The sequence below is a fragment of the Opisthocomus hoazin genome, chromosome 6, assembly GCF_030867145.1.
Source record: "Opisthocomus hoazin isolate bOpiHoa1 chromosome 6, bOpiHoa1.hap1, whole genome shotgun sequence".
Classification (NCBI taxonomy): Eukaryota; Metazoa; Chordata; class Aves; order Opisthocomiformes; family Opisthocomidae; genus Opisthocomus; species Opisthocomus hoazin.
Window position 1 is genome coordinate 63,951,094 of NC_134419.1, and position 19,507 is coordinate 63,970,600.

General features: G+C 61.3%; 1 protein-coding gene across 2 annotated transcripts; it reads right to left on the reverse strand.

Annotated features, from left to right (window-relative positions):
* Positions 1 to 626: 626 nt before the first annotated feature.
* NKX2-3 (NK2 homeobox 3) lies at positions 627 to 2,207 on the reverse strand. 2 transcript variants are annotated; one of them, XM_075424206.1, is made up of 2 exons: positions 1,865 to 2,207; positions 627 to 1,276 (listed from the first exon to the last, which is right to left on the reverse strand). In XM_075424206.1, the coding sequence occupies exons 1-2, from the start codon at positions 2,205 to 2,207 to the stop codon at positions 627 to 629; spliced, it is 993 nt and encodes a 330-aa protein (XP_075280321.1). The 2 variants fall into 2 exon arrangements, with proteins under 2 accessions (XP_075280321.1, XP_075280322.1); XM_075424207.1 differs by having other exon boundaries at positions 627 to 1,272; positions 1,855 to 2,207.
* Between the last annotated feature and the right edge of the window lie 17,300 nt (positions 2,208 to 19,507).

Consider the following 19,507-nt stretch of genomic DNA (forward strand, 5'->3'; position numbering starts at 1 on the left):
GTTCCCGAATCCAATAAGCGCCTATTCCCGCTACCTTCCTCGGCGGCTCCTTTCAGCGCCGGCCCGGCGGCCACAATGGGCCCGGCTCTGAGCTGCGCGGCCCCATTCAGCGCCCTTGGCACGCTCACAAGCCGGCCGGGCCGCCCTGCCCCGCGGGCACCGCCGCCGCCGCCGCCCCGCCGCCGGGCACCGGCCGCCGGGCACCGAAGGAGGGAGCGGGCGGCGGATATTGCACCTGGTTTATTGACCGACACGGCGAGCTGGCGCTGGCAGTAACCGATACAGAGTAGGCAGAGGGGCCGCGGCACCCCCGGGCCCCGCCGTCGGCTTTTTACAAGCAAAGCTGCTCCACTGGCGCGGCGCGACCGGCCCCGGCCCCGGCCCCGTCTCGCCTGGCCGTCGCGGCGGGCTCCGCGGGGCTGCGGCGCTTCCCTGCGCGCTCGGGCGACCCCGTCCCGCCGCGCCGCTCCGCTCCGCCGCCGGCCCCACAACCGCGTCCCGTCGGGGTCCCGCCGCCGCCGCTCCTCCGGTCCAGGGCGCGCGAGCGGCGCGGGTGGCCGCGGGGCCCCGCAGCCGCCGGTCCGTCCCGCCGGTCCGCTCCGCTCCCGGCCCTCAGTGCGTGTGGGCTACCAGGCCCGGATGCCCTGCAGTGCGCCCTGGCCGCAGGACGGCCCCCCCGCCGGCTGGTGCAGCGGCTGCCCGCCGCCGCCGAACCCCCCCAGGCCGCCCACGTTCACGAAGGGGCCGGCGGCCGCCGCCGGGCTGCAGGCGGCTTGCACGGAGGCGGCGCCGGTGCCCGCCGGGTAGGTGCAGCCGTAGCCGGGGTTGTAGGAGCCGGCGTTGCCGTAGCCGTAGGCGGGGAAGCCGTTGTAGGAGTAGGGCCCGTTGTACGCCGAGCTGTAGCCCTGCGAGCCGCCGAGGCACGGCTTGCCGTCGCGGACCAGCACAGGCACGGCGACCCGGCGCGGCGGCGGAGGCGGCGGCGGGGCCGCGGGGCCGCCCAGCTCCAGCGACTTGTCCTGCCGCTGCCGCTTGCACTTGTAGCGCCGGTTCTGGAACCAGATCTTCACCTGCGTGGAGGTGAGCTTCAGGCTGCTGGCCAGGTGCTCCCGCTCGGGCGCCGACAGGTAACGCTGCTGCTTGAACCGCCGCTCCAGCTCGAAGACCTGCGCCTGCGAGAAGAGGACGCGCGGCTTCCTCCGGCTCCGCTGCTTCGGCCTCTCCGCCTCCTCCGCCTTCTCCGCCGTGTCCAGCGGCTTCTTCGGGACGCAGCTCTCTGCGTGGGGAGGGGTGGGGGGGGCAAGGGTCAGGGTCGCAGCTCGCCGACACCGCCCGCTCGCTGCTCCCGACGGGCCCCGCCGAAGGGCGGGAGCCCCCGCGCCGCTGCGCGCCCGTCGGGGAACAGCGGTGCGGGCGGGGAGGCTGCGCCGGGACCCGGCCGCCTCCGACACCGCCTGTGCTTGCGGGGGAAACGCTTCGGGCGGCGCGGCCGGGCGCGTCTCCCGGGCCGGCGGCGGAGTTTACCGCGGCGGCACCGCGGGACCGAGCCCCGAGCCGCGCACGGCGCCGGGCACCTGCTCCGCCGCCTCGCCTTACCGGAGGGCCCCGCCGCTGCGGGCGCCCCTCGGGCCTAACCCGCCCCGTCCGTCCCTCTCCACTACCGAAACTGCGGAGCGCGGGCCCGACCCGCCGGCTCCGGGTCGGGACCCCGGGGAGGGCGGCGGCAGCCCCGCGACGTGCCAACCCCGGGAGGGGACGCGGAGACCGGGCTGCGGCGCCGGGACGGGGGCTAGGGACGCGCCGCGGGGAGCAAGAGCGGGCCCGTCCCGGCGGCGCGGGGGAGCGCGGCGGGGCCGATACTCACTCGGGTCGCGGGTCGCGGGGTCCAGCTCCTCTCCCGGGCCGGGGGCCTCGCAGGAGCCGCGCAGCACGGCGTGCACGTAGCTGTCGGCGGAGATCCGCGCGTCCGCCTGGCCGCCGGGCGCGGCGATGGCGCTCAGGTAGGACAGCTTCTCCTCCTCCTCCTCCTCCTCGCCGTCGGAGAAGCGGGCGCCGTCGGCGGCCGCCAGCAGGCAGGCGGCGGGGTGGAAGTGGTGCTCCAGGTGGTGCGGGAGCTGGGCCCCATAGTGCGGGTCCTGCTGCTGCTCCAGGTTGAGGATGTCTTTGACAGAGAAGGGGGTGGAGGTGACGGGGCTCGGTAACATCATCGGGGCAGCGCAAGCGGCCAGGCGGTCCCGCGGGCCCGGCGGCCGCTGCGGCGGCCGGCTCGGCGGGGAGGGCCGCGCCCGGTGCGGGGGGAGTGGGGCAGCGCCGAGAGACGAGGGGCCGCGCCTGCTCCTAAGTCGCCTCCATTAGCCCGGCGCTGGGGGGGTCTGCGTTTTGTTACAGCTTCTGCAGGGACAGCCAAGGGCTCGGGAGCCTCCTCTGCCCCGGGCCGGCACGTCACGGCGAGGAGGGGCCGGGGGCGGCCTCGCCATTGGAGGGAGGGGGAGGCAGAGCCGGCCCCCTGCCCGGCTCCGGCCGCCCGGCCAGAAATAGCAATGTATTAAGGCCGAGCTCGGGGAGGCCGCGTCCCCGCGGAGAGTCCCGCCGGGCCGGTGGTCGGGGCCGGGGTCCCCGCAGAGAGCCGCGGCCGCCGCCGCCGCGCCTCCCAGTGCTAAGCACGTGTAGGTAGGTAGGGACCCCCGCCCCGGCGCGCCCCGCTGGCCCCTGCCCGCGCACGGCTCGGCCCGGCCCCGGGACGGGTGAACACGTACGGCCCCGCCGGCGCGGCCGCCCGGCCCTGCAACAGCCTCCCGCCGTCCCGGGGAGGTTCGCCTCCGCCGCCCCGGACTCCTCCCGGAGCCGACGGCGGCCCGGTCTTCCCGTAGCCGGGCGGCGTACACGTACCCGACCCGCTCCTCGTCCCCTGGCACCCCCGCCGCCCCCCGCCGGTGCTCCCGCAGGTCCCCCCGCCACCGGCCAGTCCGCCGCCCGCCCCGGCTCGCCGCAGCCGATGCGACCCGCGCCCGCCCGGGGGAAGGCGCGCTCCGCCGCCGCCGCCGGATCGGGCCCTGCGGCCCCGCAAACGCCAGGCCGGCGCCGGGCCGGGGCAGGCGGGCAGCCCGGGGCTGGGGCGGCGCGGGGCTGGGAGCGCTGTCCCGCGCCTTTCGGTGTTTCCTTTCGTTTCCTTTCGTTTTCTTTCGTTTCGTTTCGTTTCGCCCCGCCGGTAACGGGCGGCGAACAGCTCCGCGGGGCCGCGCGCCCCTGATAGAGGGGATTTTTTCTACCGGATCTTCGAATCAATGCCGTTCCGGCCGGTAACGCGCCGAGCGAGCCTGGCGAGCCCCGTCCGCACCGCGAGTCCCCCGGCCCCGGGACAGCGCCGAGAGCCGGCCCAGCAACCCGGTGCGGCGCGGCGGGGGGTGCCGCGGCCCCGCACCGGCGCCCCGCGGCCCCCGGGCCCCGCCGAGGGCTCAGCGCCGCCGCGGCGCGGGGAGCGGGCGCACCGGGGGCGGGGCGGGGGGTCCCGGGCGAGACATTTCGTTGTGATTAAAATCCCGCCGCCCCGCAGGGCTCGGACCGGCGCCGAGGAGAGGGCACGGGGAACGGGGCGCGCACGGCGGGCAGGTGAGTGTTCGCGGGGCCGGGGCTTCGCGGGGCGTTCCCGGGGGCTTCTCTCGGGTCGGTACCGGCCGGCGGTTCCGCTGTTTACCGGGCTCTGTTGGCAACCTCCTTTCTCCGGCTCTCGCCGCTCCGCGTACCCCGGAGAAAACCGTTTACCGGTGGCGAAGCCCCGGACGGGAGCCCGGGCCCCGCGCACCTCGCCGCAGCTCCGCGGCGGGCCGATTCCCGTTTCCCCCGACGCGCCGGATCGTTCCCACCGCGCCGCTTCAAACCCGTTCGGTGTAAATCGCGGCGGGTCGGCCTCTCCCCGGCCGCTCCCGGTGCCGGCCGCCTTCCTCCCGGCCCGAGGCCGCCGGGGCCGGGTGGCGGGCGGGGAAAGGCGCTTGCCGCAGCCAGGCCTGGCCGGGGCCCGGCTCTGCCCCGTGCCGCCGGTGCGCGGAGGAGCCGCGGTAACAATTAGTAACAATTAGCACCTGATCGGTGTTACACGTCCGCGCCCGGCCCGCTCCGCTCCCGCGGGTTGCAGGCGCGGAGGCCCGGCGGCGGCTATCCCCGGGTCTCCGCGTTGGGGAGAGCCGCGGCAACGGCCGGTGCCCTCGGTGGCGGCGGGAAGGGGGGTGCCGGGCCACTAGCAGCCGCCGTGCCGAGGGCCCGGCCCCGGGCCCGTCGGGGTTTGGCTCGCCTGGCGCCGTGGCGCTCCCGCCCGCAGCGGGATCCCGGACGGGCCGAGCGCCAGGCGCGGCCTGCGGGCAAGGGGAGCCCGCACCGGGCGGAACCGGTGCTTCGGGGACGTCTGCCCGGCCGTGGGATCCGTTCTCCCGTGCCGCCGCCGGGCAGAGACAGTGGTCAGGGAACCCCGGATCAAACCCCGGCCGGGCACGGACACTCGTGGGAGCACCTCTGTGTCACCCCGGCCTTTCCCGCGGCCGCCTCGTCCCCTCCCGGTGCGGTAGCGGGGTCCGCACCCTTCCCGCCCCGCCGGCATCCGGATCTCTCCGGGAGTTCCTTGGGGCCGGACCAGGCCCGCTTCGGCGGGACGCGAGCGGCCATTTCCCAGCTGGGGAAGCCGAGGTAGAGGGGAGCTGCTCGGGCGCCGAGGGGCAGGGCCAGGCCCGGGGGGGGATGAACGACGCGGGGGTGCGGGAGCCAGGGGAAGGCGCAGCCCCAGTACCTGCCGGCGGGTGTCAGCCCCGGGATGCTTTCCCCGAGCCGGCCGGACTTGGGGTCAGCTGGCTATTAATGGTTATTTTATTTATATCATTAGCGGCGTCCCCTGAGCTCTGTTTACAGCGGGGCCTTGTTGTCCCGGCCGCTCCTGCGCTCTGTTTGGACAGGGGATTATCGTAATGGATGGAGCTCGCCGTGCGGATGCTGCAGCGGAGCCAACACCCCCCACACCGGGCCCGGGGAGCAGCCCCCCCTTCCCCCGCCCCCCCCCCCCAGCGGGCGCAGGCGGCCCGGTAGCAGGCGGCAGGGGGCCTCGCTCGGGGCGATGCTATCAGCGCCGGGGCCGCTAATTGCTCCATTAGCCTGGCGGGTGCCGAGCGCCGGAGCCGGCCCCGCGCTAATGGCCGTAAACAAACAAACACGTTAATCCGTCCCCGTCTCCAGCCCCGGTGCGCAGGGAGCCGGCGGCGCGGCCGCGGGAGGCCCTCGGGCGGGCGGCACCCACCTGCCCCGCCGCCCCGGAGCCCCCGAGGACCGGGCCGGTGGGGACCCGCGCCGCCGGGAGCTGCCCCCCGCGCCGGGCCCTATTTACACAGAGCCTGCCCTTGTGTAAACGCTGCGGGCCGTGGTTTATCTCAGGGCCCGTCTGTTTCTCGTTCTCTGTCAGCAGCGCCCGGTGAAGGATGGCCCTTTCCCAGGGGCTCGGCCCTGATTTATGTGAGAACGGCAGCGCGCCGGGGACGCCCGCGCACGGCGGGGCCGGCGGCGCGCACCGGCGGGGGGGGGGGGGGGCAGCGGGTCCCGGGGCCGCGCCCGGCCCGCACCGGCATTGCTCGCCGCGGACACCTGCCGGCAGCCAGCCTGCCGCGCCCGGGCCGGGCTCTCCCCGCACCGCACCGCACCGCACCGCACGGCCGGCCCAGGGAGCTCCGCGGCGAGCGGGTCCCAGCCTCACTGCCCGTCCGGGAATGACGCTTCTCCACGACTTTCCGAAGCGAAATGTCGTCTTTCTTCGCCAGGAGCGCTTCTGCGGGCGGCGGGGCCAGGGCCAGGCAGGGGATGCTGTGCGCTGGTCCAGCAGCGGGCTGCCTTCATCTCCCACTGCCCCCTCCCAGCCTGCCCGGGCCGTGCCCACTGCCCCCTCCCAGGGTCCCCAGGACCCCCTGCCTTGGCTTTGCCAAGAGCCACCCACCTAACGCCTGTTTTCTTGAGAAATACATCGCTGCAAATGTTTGCTTTTCTTCTGTATTTTCTCGCTCTGCTGGCATTGGCCGATTTACCCGTGCTTCATAGTTGTCGCAGGGACGCGTGGCTTGGACGCGTGTCCCAAATCAAAGCCTTGGTGAGAAATGTCTTTCCTGGGGGTCAGAACCAGGCTTTTTAGCACCCTGAGAAACGGGTACGTTTCCAAGGCGGGGGGCTTGATCTGGGGGTGCCGGTAGCTGTGTGCAACACTCGGCGCTCCGCACTTTGGGAGACAGGAGCAGCGCGTGCGAGGGTGCTGGTCGTTGCGGCAAGGGGAGCTCGGTGGGTTTGGACACCAAAGGGAAGGCTGCCCTTGATTTCAGTGCCCAGCGTGCCTCTGAACCTGCGGCTGATGCGTTGAGCTTGGTGAAGGCCACGTCCCGGGAGCAGGTAAAGGTCATCCCACATCTGAGGCAATGCAGGATAGGAAATGTCAGTGCCAAGGACCCCTGCCCGCCTGCTTTTATTTGGTGTCTCTCGTGCACAAAGGATATCCAGGCTGCACAAAGCCACCCTGCTGCACAACACGGCCCCGCGCCTGGGGACGTGCGGAGGGTAGCAAAACCCCCCCTTCCTCTGTAGGAGAAGCTGTCGTAAATCACGGTTTACTGCTTGTGCGATGAGAAGGTCTCGTGTCGAGACTCCTGCTGGAGGAAACCGCCGTGGACACATGTACACCAACCCCTTGCCACTCACGCAGGGCAAAACCCACGGCCCTTCTGGGAGCGCCTTTGCTCTGTGCCTTGGAAGCCGCTGCTGCGTGTTTGTGTCCTTGAGGTTGAGAAGCAGGGATGAAATTCATCCTTCAGCCGAGCCCGGTGAGAGGCTCGCTCGCCGCTCGCATCTGCAGGCCTGCGTACCGCTCGCATCCCATAGGGCTTAAGTGGAGCCTAAGTGGACCCTGGGCCTTGCGCTGGAGGCCTGCCCGGCGCTGGATTTCAGCTCCGAGCCCAGGCCTGCAGCTCTGATTCATGCACGTAATCCTGCTGAGGTCAGCGGGTTTCATCCTGCTCCCGCCACAGCCCGCAGGATGGTTCGCACGAGAGTGGCAGGGTCAGGCTCTGTGTTTGCATGGGCTGTAGAAAATGGAACCATTAAGATTAAACCAATTAAATTTTAACAGGTCTGGAAAGCGTTTTATTACATAATAAACAGGAGGGATTAGCCGTGCTGGGTTTTGCTGCCTGTGTGCTGGCGGAGCGGTTCCTCGGCGTTCCTCCGGGCCGGGGACCTCCCCGCGCTGCCGCTGGGGCCGGCCCGCTGACGAACACACAGGCTGCGAGCACAGCTGCGCGCTGGCTCCAGTTCCCGTCCAGCGCCTTCCCCCGAAGCATTCTGGGTGCGACGCTTTTCTTAGCCCCAGCAAAGCCTTTTCTAGAAGAAATTTTGTGAGTTATTCAGTGGCTGTTTCTACGGCGTCCTCCAGGGAGAGGGAAGCCCTCGTGCTTCTGTGCGGGCATGCTGGTGACGAGCGAGCGGCTGGGCTGGATCCGTGAGAGGTGGTGACACATGTCTCATCTTGGATACAGAGCTGATAAGTTCCTCTTGTTTAGGGCATCTGCCCGGCAGCCAGTCCCCACTTCTCCCCCTGCTTAATCAAGATTCCTCCGGCTGCAAGCGGGGCTTGTTGCCGTGCAGATGAGGCCATCCTGGGAACGGCTATCCCTGGAGCTGGCAAATCTGCACCAAAAATGGCACACGGCTGCGTGTTTGCCAGAGTGGTTTCAGGGTAGTCGGACTGAGAATGGATGCAGAAACCAGCTTTTGGTAGAAACTATGCTGCAGCCTCAGCTAGGCAGCTGCCTCGGTGGTGGCACTTGCTCGGCTCTGCTGGCGTTCGTCTGCAGGGGCTGCCACGGGCTCCGAGGGGCACCCACAGCCGGGGGCTGTTGCACAGCTTCATCTTCTCAGCCATAACTCGCCGCCGGCCAGCTCAGAGGGGCTGTGCACACATATTCCCCCGGCCTTGCAACAACCTGCAGCTGGGGGCGAGGGAGGAGGCTGGGGAACCTCATCCTTTCTGTCTCCACCGGGTAAATACAGGATAAGAGCCTGGCAGGCTCAGCTGAAAGGCATTTTGTACGCTGCTTCCAGAGGCCACCGCGGGCCAGCTTCCGATGCCATGGCGGGTTTTTCTCTGGAAGTGGAACGGCTGCTGTGGGTGGGGGCTGTGGTGTGTCCAGGGGCAGCAAAGGCAAACAGCTCCCTGGCTGCCTACCGTGCCTGGAAAGGTTAACGGTGGAGCATGCGCTTGGTCTGCACGCTCCTGATAGGCACCCGTTCTTTCGTTTTCCTTTAAAATACTTTTCTTCTTTTGCTGTGGCTGCTCGTGCTGCTCCCTCCTGCGACAGCTCCTCGCTGGAGGCCGCTGTGTAAATAGAGCAGACCCTGGGTCCCGCACGCAGGCAGGCAGGTGGGAGATTCGAAAGTTTCTGTTAATAGTTTATCTCTGAGTCGGCCTAATGATTTCTCCTTGTAATTACTGCGCAGAAATTGTTAGTGTATCCTGATGATTCAGAACTTTCTAACAACAACTCCGGACCAAATTATAAACTGTTTTTCTATCTTGGAGTGGAGACTTGAGAGAGGATTCCTAATTGTTCTTGTCCCCTCGGGGGCCAGAGCTGGATTATTCCACACAGCCTCCTCTGCAGACTTGTTTTTAGTCTATCAGCAGGCCCTCTGCCAGACCGAAGGGATGGGGAACTCAGTTTTCCACTTTTAAATCCCCCCCCTCCACCCTTCCACTCCACTTACACCTCTAAGGAAGAGCATGGATTAGAAAGGATTTGCCCTCATGGGGCTTTGGTTTGGGTTTGTGAAGATCTGTCCTTAAAAGCTTGCTTTTTTTGTTTTTATCCCCATGTAAACCTGACTCCCGGCCTTATACTGGGAATGGGCAGAAGCGAGGCGCTGTGTTGTTCCGAGAGCAAAGGTCTCCCCTTTCTTTTGAAATACCTGCCTTTAAATGGCATTTCCTCTTCGAGACAACAGCTTACGGCGAAGGACAAGCAGGTGGGGATGGGCGAGGGTGATGTTTCGGGAGCAGAGCATGGCTGGAACCCTCCTGCTGCAGTTGCTGTGCTTTGGCCACACGTGCAAAAGGCTGGGTGGGCCCAAAGCTCACCCAAAATGTGTCCCTGTGCCAGCAGCGACAGGGAGACCTGGGTCTCTTGATGCAGCTCCTGGCTTGTCCCTGTGCCGCTGACGTCCCAGTGTACTGGAGGCCATGGGCATCCTGGCATGGCTGGGATGCTCTCCCCAGGACCCACCCCGGTGCCCTCCCCCAGGACCTGTCCTCCGCTGGCCATGACCCGTGCAATGATGCCGTGTCAGGCCATCAGTCCCAGGGCGCTGGGGCCGTGGTGAAGGCGGCCGGTAGCTAACACGGGGCCAAGGCGGCTCTTCCCTTCCTCGTCCTCCCCTTTCCCGGGGAGGCAAGAGGCCACGCCGCCGGCCATGCCCTGTCCCGCTGGAAGCGCTGACGCCCGTCTGGCTGCCGGGACACCCCACCATCCCCATCCCAGGCACGTCCCCCACGCCCGGCAGCGATGAGCGGGCACCGTGCCGCATCACGTGGCCGCCCGGGCGCCCTTCCGCAAACATCCCTCCCGCCACGCACCCGCGGTACCCCCACGGCTGGCCCACGTCCGCCCCGCGCACCCGCCCTTGCTGACGGCAGGGAAAGTAGGAGCCGTGTCCTTGTGCTGACCTTCGCCTGACCTTCCAGTAACGCTCGAGAAACCCTCGGTAAGGCTTTCTCATTGTGCAGCCCCAGGGTTTCCAGGGAATTAGTCAGCAGGCTGGAATTGTGCTCTGTGTATGTGACCCCCCTGCTCCCCCCCCCCCCCCCCGCCCCGCCTCTCCCATCTCTGGAGCCGGACCAGTCCAAGAGATATGTTGCCAGGGTGACAGCGAGGTGTGATGGATGGACAGAGAGTGGCTGTGGAGTGGCAGGGCCGCTGGTCAGTAACCCAGGGCTGTGTTTATAAGAAGGAAGAGGCTGTTTCCTGGAGCGAACATAATGCAGCTCTAAAAAAGGCAGGGGAAATACATCATGCGAGGCGAGCGCAGCCCTGGGAGGGGAGGGCCGCTGGGGAGCCCAGCACCAAAGCGAGCCTCCAGGTCAAGGTGCCTTTGACAGGGGCCTTTTTTATAGGCCATTTGCGTGAGAGTTCGCTGCTGTTTCTCTGCAGCCCTGACAGCGGCTCAAGGCCCAGCCGGGGTTTGGGGAGGGTCTAATCTAAGCTCGCCGTTTTCCAGCCCTTCTCTTGCGGGACCCGCTGATTTATTTGGAAAATAAATAATCGCCCCTGACTATTGTTTTGTCACTGCAGAGTGACAGTCCCCCCCCCCCGGTGTGTGTCTGTGCCCTGTCCCGCAGCGGATGCTTGGAGGTATAGGGAAGGACCCCAGGGCGGAGGGAGCGAGGGGCTGAGCCCGCAGCCCGCATCTGCCCCTGCCTTGCCGGGCCCTGGGAAGCGGCGATGCCCATAGCCACCATCCCCACACGGCGTGGGGACCCAGGGCATCACCCCCCGTGCTCATGGTGCCTGAGCTCGGAACTGGGACAGAGGTGACAGGCTGGAAATGTGAGGGGACATCTCACCCTCCTTCCAAAACGCCATCCGTGGCAGTCCTCCACTTCCCTTTGGCTGCTCCGCAGGTGTGTGACGTCCTCGTGCCTGGCGCCCGCATCTCTCTGCGAAGGCTGTGGGGTGGTCCCCGCGCCTCGCGTCACCCCCGAGCCCCGCGGCCATGTTCCCTGCAACGTCACCACTCTGCCAGAGGGTCCGGCCGTGGGAGAAGCGGTGGCTCCTGGTGCTGCCGACGGGGTTTTCGCTGCGCACCCGGCAGCGTGGGAGCTGAGCCCCCCGGGTGGGCTGGGGCACCGCCGCGCCCTCACCCCTGCTCCCGCTCCCAGGGCTCTGCCCTGCCCTCGTCCCCTCCGGGCCTTAATCACCCCAGCTGATCGGAGACCGCTGCCCCAGAAAACAGCCCCCGATTGGCCCCGTACCAAAAAAAAAAATTCAATTAAAGCATTTCGAAAAGAACTTCACAAAAAATTAGGTTTTTTTGGCTCTAAGTCCCACCATTTTCTATGTAGGCACAAATTCCTTCTATTACAGCTGAAAAATTATTGAAATCTTGAAAATCTTATCTTCTTTCTTCTCCTATTCCTTTTATTCTTATAGCCCCTTGATAGCTGAGCAAGTGATATTGCATTTAGGGTTTTTTTTAGTTTTCTTTTACAAGGGTGCCAAAGCTTTGAAAAGTGTGAGCATAAGGAAGAAAAGATGAGAAAAAAGAGGAGGAAATCTAGAGTGAACGTCAGGCGTTCTTCAAGCAGCTTTGGGGCAGATGAGAAAAGAAAGACAGGAAAATATGAAAACGCAAAACCACAGAGATTCCAAATTTCAAACAACATGATTCTGGTTTAGGAAACTGAAAGAAAAAAATTGTTTCAAAATATTCTATTGAAAAGCTAAACATAATTGTTTCCATAGAATAGTTATCAATCTAATTCTTTTTGGGTAAGAAAATTTTACAGTAATTTTTACACTGAATAAGTAAGTTTTGTAATTTATTTTTCAAGATGTTAACAATAATAACTCTACCTCGACATAATAATAAAAATCCTCAGTTTTCACCTTTCCAGCAAATATCTGGGTTCTGTCCTGTCCTCACTAACACGGGAGTAATTTTTTGAGTGGAGCCTCAGTTTTGGCTCAGGGCTTTGCTTTTGCCTTTTTTCTTCGGAGGAGTGCTCCGTTTTCGGCGTTGTTCGTACTTCCCCTGCTCTAATTCATGCACATACTGCCACATGCACAAATTCCTCAGTGAGTTCAATATTAATCAGCAAATAATTTTTTTTGCAGCCCAGCCTGATCACTGTCTAAAAGCCACTTTCTAAATAAGTATTTGATGAGTATTTGTATATTTAATGTTTGCGTTGTTCTAAGTGACTTTTAACATGAGCTTCTCTCACCCACTTTCGACTCAAATTAGCACGTTCACACGCACTTACACTTGAATTTGCTTTCGGCTCAGATTTTTTACAGCTGTATTGAACGACTTTCAAAAAGCCAGTCCATATTTTGGAGTTACTTGGTTTTGTCTGACATATCCGTCACAGCTGCCGGTGCAGGGGAAGGCGAGTCGTACTTCTGGAAGCCCCTGTGCCGGCAGCCCAGGGCAGCACTGCCTGTCCGGCGGGAGTTGGACCACGCTGGTTCCCAAGCAGCCCCAGCGCCGCTGCTCGGGTGTCATGGGGCTGCAGAGCTGCAGCCCTCTGAGATCAGCCATGAGCGTGGGCTGGTGGTTTTTTTTTTTAAAACACTGTTTATTACCGTTTCTACAACCAGTTCTTGGATTTGCGTCGGCCCCCTGTGGCACCCCCGGACACGCGTGCCCGGGGGGGCAGCGGGGCTGTCCAGGGGGGCTGTGGGGGACTCATCATTCCAGCTCTGCAGATCAAGGCAGCCTGGCTCCTCTGCGAGCCTCTCCAGGTGGCCATGGTATTTCTAAAGGACTTGTCTGTGTGCCGCAGTAAGCTCATTAGCTAATTCCCTTATTACGCAGCATCAACTGAAGCATGTGTGCTTGGGCTTCCAGGCAGGGCAGACCCCTCTCGCCTTTCTCCCTGGCTCGCCTTGCCGCCTCATTACTCCCTTCTCTTTGTTTCAGCTAAGAAGGCAGGTTTTTAAAAGTCCCCTTGGCCCAGCCATTTTGGGTGCGCACTCACCCCTCCCTCACCAGTCCCAGTCCTGGGGTACCCCCAGCAAGAGGAGCTGCTGTGGGCTGGGGCTGCAGCGGGCAGGACGCTGCTTGCCCATCGGCGCGGCGCTTTTGCCTCTGCCAAAGTGGCTTTTCGGGCCTGTTTGCATTTCCGTGTCAATCTTGGAGCCCGGCCGGGCGGATTTGATTCAGACAAAGAGACGCGCGGGGAGTTTCCTAGGAAGGAGGCTGCGGTGTGAAGCTGCCGTGGCGCGATGCTGCTCTATGCGGGGTCGCCCCACGTTTTGAGAGGGTCGATGGGCTCTCGCGTCTTGTTCGGCAGAGAGACGCCAAGCCCCTTGCTCCCGACCTCAAATCTGGCGGATGCTCACCTGGAGCTGGGGGGTCAGAGCCCGCGGGACCAAGCCTTTCTCCCCTAAATATGGGGAGCCTGGGGGGCCCTCTTCCCTCGCTGCCTGCTCTGGGAGAAGCCCGGTCACAACCCCTGCCCAGGGAAGAGGGACGGAGCCGGCATCCCACCCTCTTCCTTCTGGGGGGCCACATGCCGCAAAATCCACCTCGCGCCGGCGCTTTCCGGCCCTCTGTGAGAATGTACAGTTTGTGGCTCCTTCATTGACTTTGAAGAATGTCCCTTTATTCACAATGTTATTTCCTTTAATCACTGTGAGGTTGCAGGAAATCTTCTTGGAAAATTGTTTCAGATTGGCTGGAATCACCGTACTGTCGCAGGGATGGAAAACTCACTTGAACTTGTTTTTATTTTACCCTAAAAAGTCACTGTCCCCAGAAGGTTCAGATGAATTTGGATAAACATGTGAGTTCCGAGGATTTAGTTGTTGTTGAGCAGTTTTTCCCCGCCCCCCCCCCATTTTTTTTTTCTCCCAAATGAACCTCTGTGGCTTTCCAAGTTCCTGAGCTTTACTCAAGACCAGGGGTGCAGAACTGAAGGAAAAAGGGGCCATTGGCATAAACAGATTGAAGACAGGCAAATACATCATTAAGGGACACAACACGCGAGCAGAGATAACGAAGCAGTAAGTGACAGCTTTGGCCATCAGCTAAGAGCCGAACTGACTGAATTTTCTTCTACTCGAGGATAACTACCCTGGCTGACACAGGAAAAACAAGATGTGCTAAAGTTTGACTTTAACGGGAGTTTAGTCCCATTCCCACATGAAATTTTTGTGAGCAATGGAGAAATGTGGTCTATGTGAACGTGTGGCTACATGAGAGCACAGCTGGCTGGAGAACTGTGTTGAGAGGGCAGTTACCAGTGCTCAACCCTCAGATGGGGTCTGATCTGGGTCTGGGGCTAGTCAGTGCTTTCATCAGCGATTTTTACCTGCAGCACTGCTCTGGTGAGCCTGCAAGAGTGATTTTCTTGAGAAACTGGAGAAATCTGGAATAAAACTGTCAGTAAGAACAAATATAAGGCTTTTGAATGAGTTGGGAAAAATCACCATCACAAGTACTAGCTGGGGAAAAAGCAAGGTTGCTCTGTGGGAAAGTAGCTGGAGGTGACAGTGGATCCCGCAGGGAACGTGAGATAGCAGCATCCCAAGTGAGAAGAGCGAAATCAGGCTGGGATGTATAAACAAGGTGTTTGTGAGACACCTGATGTGATCCCGCTGCACTTAGGAAGTGTTAGCCTGAGCGCTGAATCCCACTTGGGGCTCAGCGTTTCAAGTTGCGGTTCTTGGAGGAAGCCCAGGGAAGAACGAGATCAGAAATTCAGAAAACATGACATACTGGAGAAGGCTGAAGGACCAGGGTAGCTTAGTATCAAGAGGAAAAGACTGCAGGGAAATAAGATAAAAGTCTTTAAATGCATAAAGCCCTGCTACAAAGAGTGAGATAATGGGCTATTCCTCGTTTTTAGGGTGGGTGGAAGAAGAAGCCATAGGCTCACCCTGCAATGACAGCGGTAAAGGAGATTAAAACTCGTTTTTCTTGGGAGCCGTCTTCACCACTAGAGGTTTATTTTAGGAAGAGTTTAGACAAAAGCTCCACCAGGAAGGGTTTGCCTTGTCTAGGGGCAGGCAGACAGGCTAGGTGACCTTTCAAGGGCCTTCCAGGCTTATTTTTTATAATTCTGTGAATACGGATGCTAAAAAGAGACAAGATCATTTTGCCTCTAGCCAGTCTATTCGGGACTGGTCCTTGCCAGGTGTGTTTTGCTTCAGCTCTGAATGCCGTCCAGGTTTCCATCAGCTCCATCAACTTTTTTTGTTCTTCACTCCTAAGCATTTTTTTTTTTCCCTATCTGATTTTTTTTCCCATTTCTGTACATCCTTGTGGTCCTACTTTTCCTGGAATGGTCGTATGCCTTGTGCGGTTCCCCCAAGCCATGCACAGAGAGACCTCCTCTTCCCCAGCCAAGGGACTACATGGCTATACTTGGGATCCAAGAGCATCCTGGGGCAGACCCCATCTCGCTCATGAATTTGCCTGGTGACAGAGTCCTGGTATGGCACGCTCATGTCTCGCTTGTGGTTTCGCTGCCGTTGCAAGGCCCCTGCAGCTCGTCCGTGGGCTGGGTGTTTTTCTAAAACAGGACTAGCAACTGTCATCCCCCTCCATCCGTGGATTTGCAGATGCCGACTATTCAATGTTTACACTGAGGTCGTGTGATGGGAATTTTTCTCTGCGTATTGGTAACACGATGTCTTTTTACTCATGATGTTTAAGATTGGGGTTAGTCATGAAATCACCTATGCCCATCTCCCTGATGGCCTTGTCTTGTTACTCTTGCTAGATCCGAATAACTTGGGGTTTCGCTAATGCCCAAAAGCATCTGGTCTGGAGGAGTGAGGGAGTTCATGGTTTGGTCTTACTTAATCACTGATGGTTAATCCGCCAGCTAATCAGCCTTGCTCAGAAAATGTATGTCGTATTTCTTATGCAGGTTTGTCTGGCTTTTAATTTCCAGCCATTGATTCTTGTTCTGCCTTTTTTGGCTGGAATAAAAACGCTTTAGCACACAGTATTTTCTTACCATGAGAGTACTTGTTCATAGCAGTCAAATTTCCTAAGCTTTTTTAAGAAGAAAACAGGTTGAGCTTGATTCTGTCACTGTGGGGTGCGTTCTCTTGCCCTTCTGTCTTTACTGTGGCTGTTTTCTGCGCCCTCTCTCATTTCGCAGAATAATTTTGGCCTCAGGAGCTCTGGCAGTACAGCCCGCTGGTTGGGCCTCAATCCACTGAATTTTGGAAATGTCTGAAGACGCAGATCCCACCGCCTCGCTGGGTCCCTGTGCCAGCTCTCAGTTTTTAACCCACCTCGCGTTCCCCAGTTCCAGCCCACACCTCCCCACTCTGGCTGCAAGGATGCTATGGGAGAAGGTGAAAACGGGGAGCGGGGGGGAGTCACACCTACAGCTCTTCCATCTGCATCATTTTAAAACGGGGCACCAGGCTAGTCGCAGTATCTCAGGGCTGGCATCCCATCCCCTGCTGCGTAAGACACTGCCTCATCACTCCCACTCGCTGTGCTCTCTGCTCTGATGCCCAGGACTGCGTTCACCATGTGGTCCTAGCACTGAGCCCACATTCCAGGACCCCAATCCAGCCCTGCTCAGCGCCAAAGCCCTGCCTTAGCCCCTGCCACCCAGGGGGACAGCCCTTTTTCTTTGTTGACACATCCAACTTGGCATTCTGCTCAGTCAAAAGCCACAGCCGGGTGACTCCATCTCCTCTGTTGTGTCCCAGACTGCAGTCGAGGTTGGCAGCAGTGAGTTGGTTCTGACTCTCAGCTCCCCTGCGCCTGTCCTGGGTACCTGAAGTCCAGTGTTGACCTTTCTTGACACCATTTCAGCAACGTCTCCCTGTTGAGAACGGCTTCTGGAGACTGGTCAGGATGTAGGTGATGGGCAGCATTAATTAGGACAAATACTTAACTGGAATATTATTAAGCACCTTGCAGATACCCATGTGTCTGACACCTGCAGCCTCACTGCTCCCTGTTTCTCTGAAGCCATCGCTTCTGGCCACTCAGGCGGTTTGAGTCCCTGCTTGAGTCCCACAGACAGACGTCTTTGCTTCCCGTTCCGAAGCAAGACTTCCTTGGAAGATCCTATGAAGACAGCTATGGACTAATAATACCTTCACCATATATGGTGCATTTCATCCTCGGCTTGTGCATGGCTGGGAGCGTGCGTTACTCCGTGTGCCGCATGCAGCCAGCTGCTCGCCAGCGAGCATGTGCTACCCAGCCTGGCACGGCTGCACGCTGTGGAGACCCAACACTCTGGTACGAAACCAGGTACGTTTTGGCCAGACCTCTGCTTTTCCTTCCACGCAGAGTCGAAGCTGGACGGGTTTGGCCTGTGCAGTGCGGATGACTGCTAACGCTTACGTGTGCTTTTATAGTGTAGCATTTCAAAGGGCTGGTTGCGAGGAGGTGCATGCACATTTCCTGTACGTCTGGCCAAAAATCCGACACTTGAGAGTGCTGGGGAACCCTACAGTTTCACAGAACATGCCATTTTGATGTTCACAAAAGACAAAGCATTGCCAAAACCTGGGGTACGGCATGGAAGGTGCCAGCACTATTTTCCTGCTCCTGGCTCCACTCAGTTTTATTTCTTGCTCTGCTCCTCCGTGACCATGCAGCTGGCTTGTTCCTGCACTGCACGGGTCCCAGCCCTGCGAGGGGTGGTGGTGGGATGTGCCCCAGCTGGGATGGGGGCTCAGGTTTAGCCTTGGTCTCTGACAGCGACTCGGAGGTGGCCAAGGTGTGAGCCACTGCACCGGTGCCGGTGTGACACATGCCAGGCTGGAGGACTGCAGGTGTCCAGCTCCGGAGGGCAGGTATGTCCCCAGGTGCCAGCCGTGCCATCAGGGGCACCTTTTTGTGCAGGTCACCCCCTCCACCCTGCCCAAGCATGCCGGGGGCTCTCTAACGGCCGGGCGGGAGGACAGACCCGCCGCCTCCAGGTCTCCTCTCATGACATCCGCCGAGTCCCCTTCCCGCACTAATCTTGTCCTTCTATCCAAAACAATTATGGAGGGCTTGTTGTTTTTGGCACAGTCCTTTATTTACAAATCCCATCCTGCTTATAGCTCATGGTTTCATTATCCTCTAGATGTTTACAGAGATCCTTTTCTTAATATTTGTGCCATTATTTTGCGAGGGACCCGGGTGAGACTTTCCAGACAGTAATTGTCTGGCTCATCCTCTCCCCCACCAGCTCTTTCTGCAGAAGTGCACATCTCCCTGGTGTCCCTGCCCGCCCAGGGCACCCGGTGTGGCAGGGACGGGCAGGGCTGTGGGCAGCAGCAGAGGGATGTCCCGCTCCGAGGACGTGGGCAGGGGTGTGCAGAGGGGGCAGCTGCCCCGCTGCGCCTCGTCCCCGTGCCCTGCAGCCCCTTGTTGCTGCGCCTGGGTCACCGATGTCGTCCCATAGCCTTGAGCTCCTGATACACACCTCCCGTCCCCCTTTCCCCCTGCACCCCTGTGCTCCCTGCTCCCAGGCTCAGGGCACGGGTGCATATCCCTGGCTGGGGGAGTAGCCCCTCGGCGGGCTTTCGGCTGGCTGGGGGCCGCATCCTGGGAAGGCAGACGGTGGCAAAGCCAGCGCTGGGATTGTGGGGTCATTAGCATGGTGCAGACGTGGGACGGCAGCTTATGCTGTGTATCGCTCTGATGCTGGTCCCTGCCCCTGGGCCGTCTGTCATGGGGACTTGTTTAACCTTCTTTGCCGCAATATCTCGCAGTCTTTAATCTGTTTATCCTCGTAACCCCGCTACGAGGTGAAGGGTGGTTATCCCCATTTCAGAGGTAGGGAACCGAAGGGATTCTTTTCAAATGTAGATCAGTGTTTAATGACGCAGAGATAAAGATTTTAAAAACACGCCCAAGACAACAGTACGGCGTGTAACTGAGCTGGGTGTTTCTGCAAATCCCATTAGGCACCTCTGCCTTTTTCAGCTGGTGCTGTCTCAGGGCAGAGCTGGTGCAGGGACCTGCGGAGGTGCTAGGCCGGCTCCAGCCTCCCAGCCCGTGAGCTGGGCACGGGCAGGGCATGGGGAGACAGAGCTGACCCCGCGCCTGCCGTTCGGTTTCGCTGGGTGCGCTGAGGGTGCACGGTGCCACAGCTCCTGCCCAAAGCAGGGCTGAATCCTGAATTGCACAAGCACATAAGAGCCTTGGCTGCGCTTAGGGATGAAACTTAGAGCCTATTTGTGCTGCAAGTGTGCAGGTGTAAGGCAGGGAATACGAGGGGAATGCTTGTGCAGCATCCCACTGGCCACGCAGCGCAGGCAGCGCCGAGCCCGCCACACCACGGAGAGAGGAGCGAGCAATAGCAGCAAGCTCTCCGTGCTGTCGCTGCCTGGGCAATCGGTATAGACGGTAGATCTGGTTAAAAACCCCACGCTGTGGTTTCTGAGCAGTGATGGTGGCGAGGGGTGTCAGCGGCTGCCGCGCAGGCTCTTCCCAGCGGCTGGCCGGCGGGGTTCGGTGCGGGTCTCCCCGCTGCTCCTGGGCAATTGTTGCTGTGCTTGTGGGAATGCAGCGGCTCGGGCTGCGCGGAGGTCAGTGCTTTTGTCTTGCTGTGGGGAGTTTATCTCTGCGGATCTTGCCTGCTTTCCTGGGTCAGGCTTCACCTCCGCTGTTATCAGCAAACGCAGGAACAGCCCGGTCCAGAGCCGGGCTGCGTAGGAACCTCTCGACCCCCTCGCAGGGGGAGGCAGCTCTCCCACATCCCTCCCATGCTAACGGGCACCAGCCGGGCCCGAGCCCAAGGGTTGGG